Below are 14,385 nucleotides of genomic sequence, written 5' to 3' on the forward strand. Positions count from 1 at the left end.
AAAAGAAAAAGAAGGTGAACGAAAAAAGTTAAAGTACACTTCATCAGCACCCCATTTTCCTTGTCTTTTCCCTTCTTTCCATCTAAGCCCTTTGGCCCCTTTTCCACGTTATCTTTCCCCTTTGATAAATTCTAGCAAGTTTCTTTTTCTCCTTGCCCTTTCTCTTGCACAGATAAAATCTATAAGACCATTACCCTTTCTTGCTTGTATATTACTAGTCATTGTTTACAAACACAATCTCACCCCTTTATTTTCAGATGAGGAGAGCGTAGCATATACATTTCTCTATGTTTGGTTGCTGTAGCTGCTCCAGTTATGGTTTTGTAACCTCTCTAAGTTCAATTCTTTTGTTGTTAGTGGTAATATTCTATTATTCATAACCTATTTTTATCCTATAACAATGACTTACCATAGAAGGAGAAAATAGAAACCATGTTTATAAAATTTACTTATATGTTAGTACATATAATATACTGTTCCTAAGTCCTAACTTCTAAGATTTTCTCTTCTCCCATCATGGCTTCTCTAGGCAACCCAAAAACTTGGGTTCCATACATGAACAACAAAGACTGTTCACAAGGATTTTGTAGCTTGTATTGTCCACAGTGGTGCTATGTAATCTACCCTCCTCCTCCTCCTCCCTTTGAATTTCCCAGTGATGATTCAAGTCCAAATTTCTCACCTCTAGTTATTGCAGTCATTGGAGTCTTAGCCAGTGCTTTTCTTCTAGTGAGCTACTACACCATAATATCCAAGTACTGTGGCAACAGAGAATCTTCACAAAGCGAAGAGCACGAAGAAAACGTTGAATTGGAAGAAGATGATCACAACCCTTCACACCACGAGCCTTGGCATGCTTCAACAATTGGCTTGGATGAGGCTTTGATAAAGTCCATAACAGCTTGCAAGTACAAGAAAGGTGATGGATTGGTTGAGGTAACAGATTGCTCCGTTTGTCTCAGCGAGTTTCGAGATGATGAAAGTGTTAGGCTCTTGCCAAAATGCAGCCACGCTTTTCATCTTCCTTGCATTGACACATGGCTGAAATCTCACTCTAGTTGCCCTCTATGCCGTGCTAGCATATTCACCTTCAATGCTGCAGCAGCACTTCATGTTGCTGCGACGGTCACGGAACCAACTTCAAGAAACGATACCACTTCAGGAAACAGACATGCAGATGATGAAAACGTTGTTGCTGTTGCAGGGGACAGTGAATCGGATGCTGTTGAAGGAGAATCAGTCACACTCTCACATGGTGGAGCGGTTTCAAAGAGTGCATTGCGTGTTTTGAGTGATCTAGGAAACTTGAGAGGGAGGCATAGTGTAATTGAGATTAGAGATGAAGGGTATGATTCCATTAGAAGGACGGTTTCAATGGACCATTCGTTTCAAAGGGGTAGTGGTCTTTCAATTGCTGATGTTCTGCATGTGAATCAAGAGCATGAAGGGTGTTCTAATGGGGCTGGTCCTTCAAAGAATTCAAGAGGTGAAAGTAGCAAGTCTAGCTACAGGAGAAGGGTTTTGCATTGTGTTTTGAGTCCAATTGCAATGAAAAGATCATTTTCTAGTGGAAGGTTCTCCCTTAGCAGAAATGGCAGAGGAAAGCAATGGGTTCTGCCTGTCTGAGGAATAACTTAGTGATCTTTTCCATTTCCTTTTTTTTTTCTATCCTCTTTCCTATGATGATGAAGATCTATAGGTTGACCAAATTTTTTAGTGAAGATTTTATGTTAAATATAATTGAATCTTTATGTGCTATATTAATCGGTGTGATGTTAGCAGTAACTGAAATCAAAACTTTTTTTCTTTTCATGTATATCTTTTTGGGTTTATATTTTGATCAGTGAGTTAATATTTTAGTGAAGATTAAAAGCTATGCCTTAAAATCTTTCTTTTAGCATCGGAAGTCTGGAGACATATGTAGCTTTGCTCCAAGCTCTGCATCAACTTATCACCCTATCATGGATTATGCACACTTTCTTTCTAATAATACTTTCACGTAATTATTACACTTAAATGCAATTTTAATAGTTAGGTTGGGTTTAATTATCCATTTCCTTTCTATATTTGTCTAAAACAAAGAATTTCTAAGGATAAGAACTGAAGCACAAAATGTAAACAATTGTAGAGAGCAATGAATAATGAATGCTAATCATTAAATCTTTCCTAAATTTGTCAATTTCTTATATCACACGAATCAATGGTTCGTACGAGCACTGTATAATAGTATGGTTGGTTTAGGAAGGAAAGGGAAAGAAAAGAAGAAAAAAAAGTGGAAATTGAAATTTTTTTTTTTTAGATTGCTTGGTAGGAAGATGATGGCAAAATAAATAATTATATGTACAAAGTGACATAACTATCATAGACAAAAATTAAGATACATAATAAATATGATTTTTTTTAATTATACAGAAAAGAGTTTTCTCTTTTTTTTTCTCCTCCTAAATGGGTCAGATAGCTAGAGTATGGATCCCATGTGAAATCTGTTTTTTTTCTCGCCTTAAATGTGATTCTAATTGAAGGAAGAGACATTGCAAATTTACAATTTTTTTTCTCATTTTTCATTTTTCCTTAATACTAGACCCACTAGCCTAACAAAGGTTAAAGGATAACATACTTGGCACCCAAGTTTACTCATTTTATCAATATACCTGTGTATATTGATATTTTAAAAAATATTTTAGTAACTTAGTTTCTAAATACCTATAAAGTGTCTTAACTGATTTTTAAAAAAATTGGGAAAAAACTTTTATCAAAAATTACGAGAGAGAAAAACTACTTTTAATTCTTAAACTAACTATACATAATAGTATCATTCTATCTATAAATAATGTGCAAATTAGTACATTCACGTGAAAATGATGTACGCTTTATATCCACTTCTGCTACCCAATAACTAGACCGTAACTGTGTGTGACACTGATTTTTGATGTACTCATAAGGTGTCAAATCAGTGGTGACAGAATTGGTACCAGGGACCGTAACCCTCTCCATTATTAGCGGGTTGAAATAATTGTGTCCGGTTGTCCCAGTAATTGGACCAGTAGGGGATGAATATTCAAATTCCATTGAACCGTTCGTATATATGTTTGTTCAAAGTCATAACCAAAGTATGAAATCAAATCAAATCATTTCGAACTCTCCATCCTCGACTCAAATCACAAAAGCCGCGATTTGATATCAAATCTTACACTTCATTAAGTAGAATGAATGACCCTTTCTAGCATGTCATGCATTATGAAAAGACTTCAATTATGTATGTTCATCCTCTGACACTGTGAACTTCAATTATGTATGTCCTATATCTACACATGGTGCTCGTGGGATAGGTATCTCGTGCAAAACTTCCAGCATAATTTAATTTGTGAGGAATTCTAAAGAATGATCAGGACCATTATAGTGACAATTAATCACATATTATTCCAACTTTATGAGGCCAAATATGGTACCGTTTAGAGAAGAGGACTTCTATATAAGAATGTTATTGGTATTTAAATATATAATAAAATCCTACAAAGTAATACATGCATGTATAAATTTCATAAGATTAGACTCACGCATGCACACTAGCAATACTTAAAAGAATAGCAATTAACTACCAGCAAACGAAATAACAGACTAAAAAAGCAACACCCAGCAAATGTGTTTGATAGCTTTGTTATATAAAGGTTTTCTGACAGCTCAACCATCTTCATACCCAAAATGAAAGAAAAGGAATTTTGGGAGGGGGGGCAATTTTTTATTTATAAGACCCAAAATTTCACTACTTAATTAAAAAATATACTTGCCGTTTATTAAAATCTTGTTTGTTTTTGGCAACATATTTGATATGGTGGAAACATGACTTTTTTATTAGGACAAACAAAATCATCATGTTTGTTTTTAAACAAATTGCCCAATTCCCAGCAACCAGGAATTCGATCAGAAAGCTCCTACCAAACAAGATCTTTTAAATATATTTATTTATTTTGGTAATTTTAAATATGAAACTATTTTACCCAATATATATGTTGAAGAACTTGACGATGCAGTTAAAATGACATTGGTGCTTTTGTCCTCTATTTAAACCAAGGTTGTAACCATGAGTCAAGGAGGCTGAAGAAAATTCCAACAAAGGTTAATCAATGGATAAGAATCAGACTCATCCTATAAAAACATAAATTTGAATTTTCTTGTTGATTTGAAAACTTTATTAGTAAGTAATTAAGCTTTGAGACCTATTTTGTCCCTAATTATAAGCCATTTAAACTTTTGTTCTCCAGTAAAAAGGAGATTAAATAATCAGTCACTACATTTGCCTCCCTATTCACATGTAAAACTTCAATCTCCCACTCCTTGAAATTCCAAGGTCTTATATCCTGTCTAAAATGGATTTGTACGGATGAAAATTACCTATTCCTTTTATGACAAAGTGAACAATAATTTTAGAATCACATTCCCATCAAGGATAACTGGTGTCAGTATTCCACGCTTCCCCAAACTCTGACATGATCACATTTGATGAGCCTGAATTCCTCATGAACCCCATCATTCACTCACCATGTGATGATGGAAAAACCCCGCACATGATGCTTGCTGCCTTCCTTGTTTAACAACACACAAAGTATTTGCTTTAATTTGACCCTCCTACTTGTGGAGATTCTCACTTTAGGAGATAATCATGATGCTGGAAATTGAACTAACAGTGTGAGAATTAGCACTCCCCCAAAGTTTTTTCTATAAGCTAAAAATAGCTTGTACATAAATTGAAACCAACTTTTTTGAGGAAGTTAAATGATTTTAGTTTATCTAAAAAGTTGATTTTAATTTATGCGGTATAAGTTATTTTTAACTTACAGAAGAAACATATTTCATTTTTTTATAAGTGTTTATGAAAAAATTCTATTTAAATATACTTAATTCTAACTAATGAAATTATTTGCAGAGCCATAAACAATTTTCTTATTTCGCCCTCAGAAGGGTGAAAATGAACGCAGACACGGACAGGCTTCCAAGGGGAAGCAAGGCAACTCAAATTGATTATTTATTTTTAGTAAAATGTTTCTCATTCTAATCATATTTTTCTATTAAAAAAAACTCAAATTTAAAATTTTATTTAAAGGATCGAATCAAATTTTACTTAGAGCATTAACATGTTCAAAAGACTAATATGTTATCTTATTTTTCATCTCTTTTTTATATATTCTTTATCTTTTACATTACTTATTATATGTTATTTTTTACTTTTTCTCTTCTATTCTTGTCTTCTTTAACTTCTATCTCATTCATCCTAAATCGAGGTGCAAGAGACATTAACAATTAACCTTATTAACGTATGTAGTTTTTATCATTTGGTAACGAAAAAATGAAGACGGAAGGAAACCTAACGTATCTAGTTATGCACACGCTAGTGAGAAAAAAATCTACTTCTATCATAAAGCACATATGAGATTTGAGATTTTAAACAGCAAACTATTAGATGGGATCGGAAAATAACAAGTATAGAATAAATTAAGAACAAAAAACAAAGTTAAATGTTTTTTATAGCATTACGGGATGAGGAACTGTCAAATACAGTTTGAACATAACCTTCTTGCAAGGCGCAGCATTAAGCCTTGCCATGTCTTTGGAACTAGAACAAATCTTGGAGTAGTTGTGCCCTCCTTTTACAATTTTCAACGCCACATTCTCCGGCAATCTCAACGTGTATTTATCATCATCACCATCATCTCTTCCTTCACCTCTAATCATAACTATGGAATGCCCCGGCCCGTTGAGTGTGAACGTGCAAAATTCAATCTTCTGTTCTTTCATGCTCTGATCTCAATCATCAGCCCTTCTCTTACATCAATGCACACGTGATGATCATCTGTGCTGATCTCTTGTTCTACATTGTCCTCGTTTTGTGTTGTTCCAGAGATTTTTGTGTTTCGTTTATTATTGGTGACTGATCAAGATCGGTTCGACAAACGGGGCAAGTCTTGTGTGAACTTAGCCACAAATCGATGCACTCTTGGTGGAAAACATGGTAACAAACGGTTAAGAGCCTCAGCATGCTGTCGGAGTCAAACTCCAACAAGCAAATGGCGCATTCTAATGAATACTTATTCCTTGGGGAGATCCTTCATGCACGGTGGCGTAGAGGAACGAGGTGGAGCTTATGTTCACGAAACAGCACCTGCAGAAGAAGAGAATGCTGAAACCCACGAAGCAGAACACGACCACCGCCACGGTGAAGAATATTAGCGTTGATGGGGTGATTTGTGGCGGTGGCGGTGGCGGTGGTGGCGGAAGTAGGATTTCGGAGTTGTCTGCTTTGATTCTGGAAAAGATCGACATCGTACTTGGTCGTTTGCATGGATGGATGAGACTTTTTTTTTTTTGTTTTTTTTCTTTGCCCTTTCTCTTTTTTTCTTTGTTTTTTTTATAGTGAGTAGTTATAAGTTACAGATTTTAGTGTTACAAAATTTTAAATTTTTTATGAAAACATCTAAATAATAAATTTTAAATTAGAAAGATTTAAATTCTCTAATAAATTACTTTTCGATTATTATGAGATGGTGACGTGGAAGGTTGGTTTGCATTGAGCGAGTCTTTTTGAGAAGGACTGAGCTTATGTCCGAACACTGTCTAGGATAAATCTCAATCAGTGAAGCTGTGTTCTATTGTGTGTATATAAATTAAGATCTTGATTAAATTGTGTATCGATTATAGTTAACATATAAGAGAGAGAGAGAGAGATTGCTTGAAGTAATGAAGTCTTATTATTTAGAAGTGAGGTGTGCACCATTGTGTGAAATTGGACCTTCAGAAGTTCATAGTCTGGTTTAAATGAACTGTAAAACTGGTCAAAAAAATTAAGCTACATGTAGAAATTAAATATTAAATTAAATGCATAAATATTTAGCTTAATTTAATATTTAATTTCATAAAAATAATTATGCATTTAATTTTTCCTATTGTGATCGTTTAACATATACAAAATATAATAAAAATTATAAGAAAATTAAAATGAACGAAAAAGAAAAGAAAATACAGAAGTAGAATGAAAGTATAAATAATCAAATATATTGATATAAACAATTAAAATAATCAATTGAATTATAAAATTGATTCTAGTTGGCAGTAAAATCCGAGAAGTAAATAATTTATAAATTACTAAATTCAAATTTAAGATAAAAAAAATCAACCAAATTAATTTAATTAATTTAGTTTAGATGGTTAAGTTCCTTGAGTCAACATGCTCTAATGAAATTTACCCTTGTATTAAATCTAATTCATTCTGAAAACTTTACAGGAAAAGTGATTTTTTAAAAAAATTATAATAATTTATTATTTTTAAAAAAATTTGTCAGAATTATTGTTTTTAAATTAAAATAAAAAATGAGATGAACTGTCAAGCTGCGCACCAGTTATGGTTCTGCTGGAATTGGGTTAATGGGCCATTGGGATGTGGTTGTGTTTTCTGCGTCTGTGATCAGTATTCAATTTTCAATAAGTTGTGGGCCTTGGCCCTTGTGGCCAACATATCCTTAGTCCGTGGTTTGTGCCTTGATCTTCAATGATCATTAGCTTGCCATTTTTCTTCTAAATTCTGACGCACACGAATTTATGCTTCTTCTGGCCGAAAGGAACCTACACCCCAGTGAATGTCATGCGTTTCCATTATATCCAGCCTGGATAAGGTAAAATGTCTATGGGACTATTACTAATCAATATTCAATGGGAGTTAAACAAAATAAAATATTAACAATATATTTTTTAATAATCTTAAATTTTCGCTGAAAGAAGTGTTCACATATTTAGCGTCTGTCTTAAATAGTATTCGTCTTAAATAGAATTGTTTCTGAAAATTAATATTTACGGAGGAAAACAAATTATAGTACTAATTGCTTTATTTTTGCTGCCAAAGTTCCACCCACCAACCAGAGCCAACCCTAATAAACATTAATTTGTCTAATGTGATATATTTGAATTAAAAAGTTAGTAATATATTTTGAGAAATAGTTAAATAGTGGTTGCGGAAAATTAACCATTGGACTCAATTAATCATGAATTCAATATTGTCACCTTTTTTAGATTTTTACACTTTCACACCAGTATTTAGTGTTTGTGCCGATTCTGAATCTTATATTCTCAATCAGATTTTTCAACTAGTGTTCTCATACAAATTCACTCAATTCAATTATTCTTTTAAAACTCTCTGTAATATAAGTTCATCCTACAATAGTCATGTTGCAAATTTACATAATTGACTCAAACAAATAATTTTTTTAACAACAATTAGATACAAAAATCAATTAAAAATAAATACAAGTTTAATTAATGACCAAATTAATATATATATATATATATATATATATATATATATATATATATATATATATATATATATAAACAGGAACCTAATTAAAACCTGCCAAATAGTTTAAAGACTCGCGCAATAATATAACCTCAATAGTATAATTCCTTTATTAAAACATCCGGTAATATGTTTGGGTTTAGGTTACATCATGAACGTGCAACTTTATTATCCACATAAAAATAAAAATAAAAGGAGGGGTGTAGGTGGAGGGAGGGAGGGGGTGAACTATATTACTGAATGCCCATTATATCCTATTCCAATTTTTAGGTCTTTACTGTCAACTTTCAAGGATGGTGCCAAAGAAGCAAGTGTTCATTATTTTGGTATATAAGGATCGAGTATTTATTTGTCTAGAAGGTACTAGTAGTAACACTTAGAGTTGTGAAGCATTTATTGTTTACTGATCATATTTAATGAATTATCAAATTATTATGATAAAGTATATATAACTAACAATTACCAAGTATTTCACAGCTCATATTGGACAAGCCTTATTTAATTTGTGAGACAGCAACTCTTCAATTGAAATATTATGCCCTAGCTGGAAACTCTTCGATCGTAGCCAAAGAAATTGCTCGTACAAATTCTAAAAGTTTCTTATTCTTATTCTCTATGTTTTCCTGATCTAGTCATTTTTTATATGAATCTGTTCCAAATATAATTGCATGAAATCAATTTGTAAATGAACAAATCGTTCAAATCATTCGACCCATAGAGACTGGTTGTGTTTAGGGGGGAAGAACCGAGAAAAAAAAAATAGCTAGAGAATCAGTACAAACGTGGGTTTTCTTCAAGGATAAGAAAAGGTGCATATCATATCTGAATTCTTTTCAATGCATGACTGAGAAAAGAAAAACCAACTCATTCATCTGTAAGTTAGCTCACAACATCAAAAGAACAATCTTACCCGTTATCTGTTAATTATTCATCACCAGTTAATTAAAGAATAATCATTCAAGCTAGGCAGAAGCATATAGGGATTCAACAAAATGCATTGAGAAATTCAAATCGACAATATTCTCAACAATACATGCTCATGACATCATACAGATGGATCGATGAGAAATATTATAAAACTATATTTGTTAACTAATTAATTAAATAATTGAAATTAAAGCAACATGCAACCGTAGTTCAAATGATTTTTTTCCAAACATCATATGATTAATTTAAGGAAGATGAAAGAGAAAGTTGATTCCTCAACATTGAACAAATCACACATAAAAAAATGGAAAAGAAAAAAAAGAAGCGAAACTCCATTATTTCAAGAAAATAGTTTTGAAGTTTGCATCAAATAATGGTATGGGCAACCTATCAACAACATTAGAACGGTTGAGGCCGACCTTAATTGAATGAAAGGACAAAAGGCACTTGGACAGTAGACAACACAGTTGGAACTTGGAAGTCAACTTTGAAGTACTACCACTATTTTCGTATTTAATTGGTACATATGTTCACAAAGCCATTTCTTTATCATTCTCAAAAAGAGAAAATTTATCTATTCAATAAATGCGAAATGATTATTTTATCGCCTATGTATTGCATTGCATTTATGGAATAATGCAACAACAGAGTTAGCTTTCTTATTGCATTCTATCTTTTATTCTAAAGAAGCAAACTCTTAAATAACGCTCGCGCGTCCTCCCTCTGCTTCTGCCCACCGACTTGAATTTATAATCCAGCAAAGCATTTGTTGGTCCAATGCAGACTGCAGAGTCTCCCGTTAACAGTTACTTTCCAGCTCTAGCCTACTGTTTTGTTTTGGGTCCTTAACTCCTTCTCAGGGCTTAGGGCACATTTGCACTACCAAGTTTTCCCATTGGATGTCATTAATTATTTTATATTTTAGAATACATTACTACTGTAAATGAAAAATAAATATGAGTTACAAACCATATATAACCAATATAAAAAATTTATATTTATATGCACATAATCATATGTTTACACGAATATTTATTCTATCAGATAACATATATTTATTTAATAAAAAGATAATTTTTCACATAATTTTTCCTAATTAAGTTTCATGTATGTTTTCATTGAAAAGTATTTATTGGATAATCTTGAGTCTATAACTTGAGAGATGAAGAAAAAAAATATATAAATAATTAATTTGATTGATGATGCAGTACGATAAAAAGTGATATAAAAAAAAAAGATAAAATAATTTATTGAGTGTTTAAAATTTCTTATTATTAAAATATAATCACTCATTTTCATGCGCACGAATAGCAATACCTTTAGAAAAATGGATTTGTTATATATATATATATATATATATATATATATATATATATATATATATATAAAAGAAGATTAAACATTGTAAAATTTGAGATATATATAGTTGAATCTAAAATTGGTAGGATATTTTCTATAAAAAAAATGGTAGGATACAGGGGAAAAGAAAATTTAAAAATAGACAATTATTCTGCATTATCTAATATTGAAATAAATAATGAAATGATTATTTGATTTAAAATACATTGATTTGTAATGTATAATACTAATATGGGGGTATAGGTACAAATTTTTCTACATTTTGTACACAAATACTTTCCCGCAGAAAGACAGCCAAGGTGATTGCTCTAATCACCGTCCAAAAGGATGACCATGGAAGTCGATTATGCCTCGAAGTCCACCATCAATTTGTTCAACTTCTTGTTGCTAATTCTCTGTTCGATAAAACTCTTCCCATAGTCATCACTGCATAAAAAAAAAAAAAAAAAAGAGTTGAATATGTCAAAGTCAAAGTCAACATTCAAAGAAAAACACAAGTCAAAATGACCAAAAACGCCCTCTGACCAACCTTTGCGGCAAGGAGGAAGATGCACCAGGCGTCAACTTGCGGGCGAGCTGAACAGCGTCCTCATGGGTGTTTATGATGTGATTGAAGCACAAATAACGACCGTAGGATGAGACATCCTCGTAGACACAGATGTGAGCGTCCACCAAGAAAGCCAAATCGACGGTCACGAAAACCCCATCCTCGTACATCTCAGCGGCTCCTCTTAGGTAAGGGTGTTTGATGGAGAGATCATGCGCCATCATTAAGCCTGCGTTGATGGACACCATGTTCACTCCTCTGTCCATTGCCAAGGCCCACGCGCTCTTCTCTGCCATTGTCTTTGACACCCCATGCCATAACTGCATGTACACACCCCATCAATTATTATTGAGTGCTTAATATTTAGAGATTTATAATTTTAAGCACTTAGTTGATATTTTTACTTTTTTTTATTTTTTTATCATATTATATTTACATTTTACTCTCTCTTTCTCAAGATGTCTAATTACACATGGATATATTTGTTCATTATTATTCACTTTAGACATTTATATATATATGCACTATTTATCAATTTTGCAACATACCCCAGATAGACGTGGAAATTAAAAAGTAAAAATTACTAGTATTACTCGATGGGTAATTAACTGTATATATCAGTATGTACATATTACTATATACCTTGAATTTGCGACAGAAATTAACATCACTCCAATGTCTCTCGTCTAGATCTAGTTCCATGGTCTTGCGATCTTCTCTCCAAACAACTGCGGTAGCTGAGGATGTGAAAACCACTTTATCCATAGTTTCTGTCTGAGCACATGCTTCCAACACGTTGTGCGCTGCTCTTACTTCCACGTCTGCCATGTATTCCTGTATGTTTCCAAGACCAGAGATCAGTTTTGACACAAAATTTTCAATTCAGAAATTTAATTTCAAATGGTAAATAAAATGCTTGACATATTTTTTTTTATTAAACTCTCAAATATTAAGTAGTGTAATACTATAAATTTTAAAACATCTTATTATTAAGATTGTTTAATTTCAAATGGTAAATAAAATGCTTGACATATGTTTTTATTTGATTTATAAACTTAAAGATAGAAATATATAATAAACATCTGAAAAAAAAATTAAAAGAAACTTCCAATAACGCGTTTAGTCAACACTGGTAACAATTAAACCGTAATAACTATTCCGCCAACCTTTAGCTTTTGGTCAAACAGACTGTCAAAAAATGCTTGCCATTAATTAAACACATCGAACAAACAACTCGGAATTGAAAATTTCGGTCAGGTTTTGGAAGAGATGTCCTACAAAAATTTGTTTTATCAATCTATGTACAAAATGATTCTGATAAGATAATGCAAATATACGTAACAAATTTTTTTTTTAGAAAATAACAAAATTAAATATATATATATATATATATATATATATATATATATATATATATATATTGGATAAAAATTTTGTAAGGTTTGATTGCAATTCACTTAATAAACTAATCATAATACTGCAATGAGTGACAAAATTAAATTTATTGTAGTATTATCAAGTTGTTTAAACAGAGTTTGAAACATTGTATCTGCGTTCCGCATTGCGTGTAAACCTTTCAGTATTAATATTTTCATCATGATTGCCAATATTTTAGGGAATAAATAAAATATTGATCAGATCGTACCATACTACCATTGATGAGATAAGCAAATAAGCACATGGTTGAAAATGAACCAGCTCAAATGATCATGACATGTGAGTGAATTATCGATCGACAACGAAGGTTAACCAGATCAAAACTACAACTACAAGGTTAATTAGACAGCTCAAAACTACAATTATATTAATTATCTACTTCGCTGTCATGGGCTTAATTAATTCGTGGACACGAAGGGGGTTGAGTAACCAGGGAACAAGTAGGGAAATTGGAGTAACCAAGGAACAAGGAAGTGAGAAACTCAGGCAAATTGTGCCTACCACATACACCAATAAATCGAGTTACTTTATATTAATTAACGTAAACAAACTCTGCTATTTCTCAATTCTAACCCAACAACCATACCCAATAAAAAAATACTCGTGGATTAGCTATTTGCATTAATTTTTATTTATTTTCTTAAATCAAGCGATATTCTTTTTAGTATAAAGATTTAATTCCAAACTAACGGGAAAAGGAAAAAATGGTGCTTACATCATAATTTGGTTGATCAAAGGGAGGTTCGAATGTGTAGAACAAACCAGAGCAACCTCGGAGAGCATCGATTATGCTATGGTAATCAAATGGGTCAGATCGAAAAACCTTAAGCTTATCGGGATCGGATGAAATTCCAGTGAATAGGTTTTCTTCCCCTGAGAAACGACTCCAAAGCAAATCAATTTCAATTTCAAGGGACCATAGTCCATAGCATAAAGAATTAATTTAAATTACCATATTTTTGAACGGAGGCATGAACAGTGTATCCCCTTTGGAGGAGTCTTTGGACAAGGCTGAAGCCCAAGTGACCCGAAGCATCCATCACGCATACCGTGTGAGTACTTGTGTCGAATGAAGGGGCCATCGATAGTTGGTAGTTTCAGATACGATGATAAATGTTAAAAAGAAGATTTGTGTGTGTTGTGATTTTGTAAAGTTAGGGAAAGAAAGGGTAGAAAGGAAGACAAGAGAGGGAGAAAGGATCGAGTTGGATTTATAAATGGAAGAAGAGCAGCCAGCATTGAAGGGTGTGGGGGGTAGATAAATGGGAAGGAGGTAGTTGTAGTTTGATAGATGGACACGCGCACACCCCCGAAACAAAGATTAGTCAGACTCACAAACTAGGGGAGACAACAAAAGTAATGCTAGATTATACAAACATTATTCTAAGAAGTTATCTTATTTTCGATTAAATAACTTGTATCTATGTCAAACATGTTTAACTCATAGTTAAACACAGTAACTCAGTTATTATAAATATTCTTAATGGATCACTTGAGATTTCATTAGTACCCGTTAACAAATTTTCTAATGACAGATATCATATTGTATAGGTACACATAAAGTTATTTATGTCATATATTTCCTTTCTTTCTAATTATAATTAATTTATGTTTCTTAAAAAAATCGTATTAAATTTATTAATTATTTACATTATCATTCTAAAATTATTTTTCTTTTTTTTCTATTCACTTACTTGTTGTCATTAATGTTTGAAAAAAAAATAATTAAGTAGAAATATTTAAGAAAAAATAATTAATACAACTGAAAATTTAA

General features: G+C 32.2%; 2 protein-coding genes across 3 annotated transcripts; one reads left to right on the plus strand and one right to left on the minus strand.

Moving 5' to 3' along the window:
• On the plus strand, nt 1-1,812 carry LOC114367064 (RING-H2 finger protein ATL52-like). Of its 2 annotated transcripts, XM_028324154.1 has the most exons (2): nt 1-359; nt 530-1,812. In XM_028324154.1, the coding sequence occupies exon 2, from the start codon at nt 556-558 to the stop codon at nt 1,624-1,626; it is 1,071 nt and encodes a 356-aa protein (XP_028179955.1). In that variant the 5' UTR covers nt 1-359; nt 530-555; the 3' UTR covers nt 1,627-1,812. The 2 variants fall into 2 exon arrangements, with proteins under 2 accessions (XP_028179955.1, XP_028179954.1); XM_028324153.1 differs by having other exon boundaries at nt 1-1,812.
• Nucleotides 1,813-10,758: 8,946 nt separating this feature from the next.
• Nucleotides 10,759-13,959, minus strand: LOC114425265 (cinnamoyl-CoA reductase-like SNL6). The gene is made up of 5 exons (XM_028392117.1): nt 13,564-13,959; nt 13,327-13,484; nt 11,817-12,008; nt 11,157-11,494; nt 10,759-11,053 (listed from the first exon to the last, which is right to left on the minus strand). The coding sequence occupies exons 1-5, from the start codon at nt 13,691-13,693 to the stop codon at nt 10,972-10,974; spliced, it is 900 nt and encodes a 299-aa protein (XP_028247918.1). The 5' UTR covers nt 13,694-13,959; the 3' UTR covers nt 10,759-10,971.
• Nucleotides 13,960-14,385: the final 426 nt, after the last annotated feature.

Source organism: Glycine soja, chromosome 9 (assembly GCF_004193775.1).
Source record: "Glycine soja cultivar W05 chromosome 9, ASM419377v2, whole genome shotgun sequence".
NCBI classification, from domain to species: domain Eukaryota; kingdom Viridiplantae; phylum Streptophyta; class Magnoliopsida; order Fabales; family Fabaceae; genus Glycine; species Glycine soja.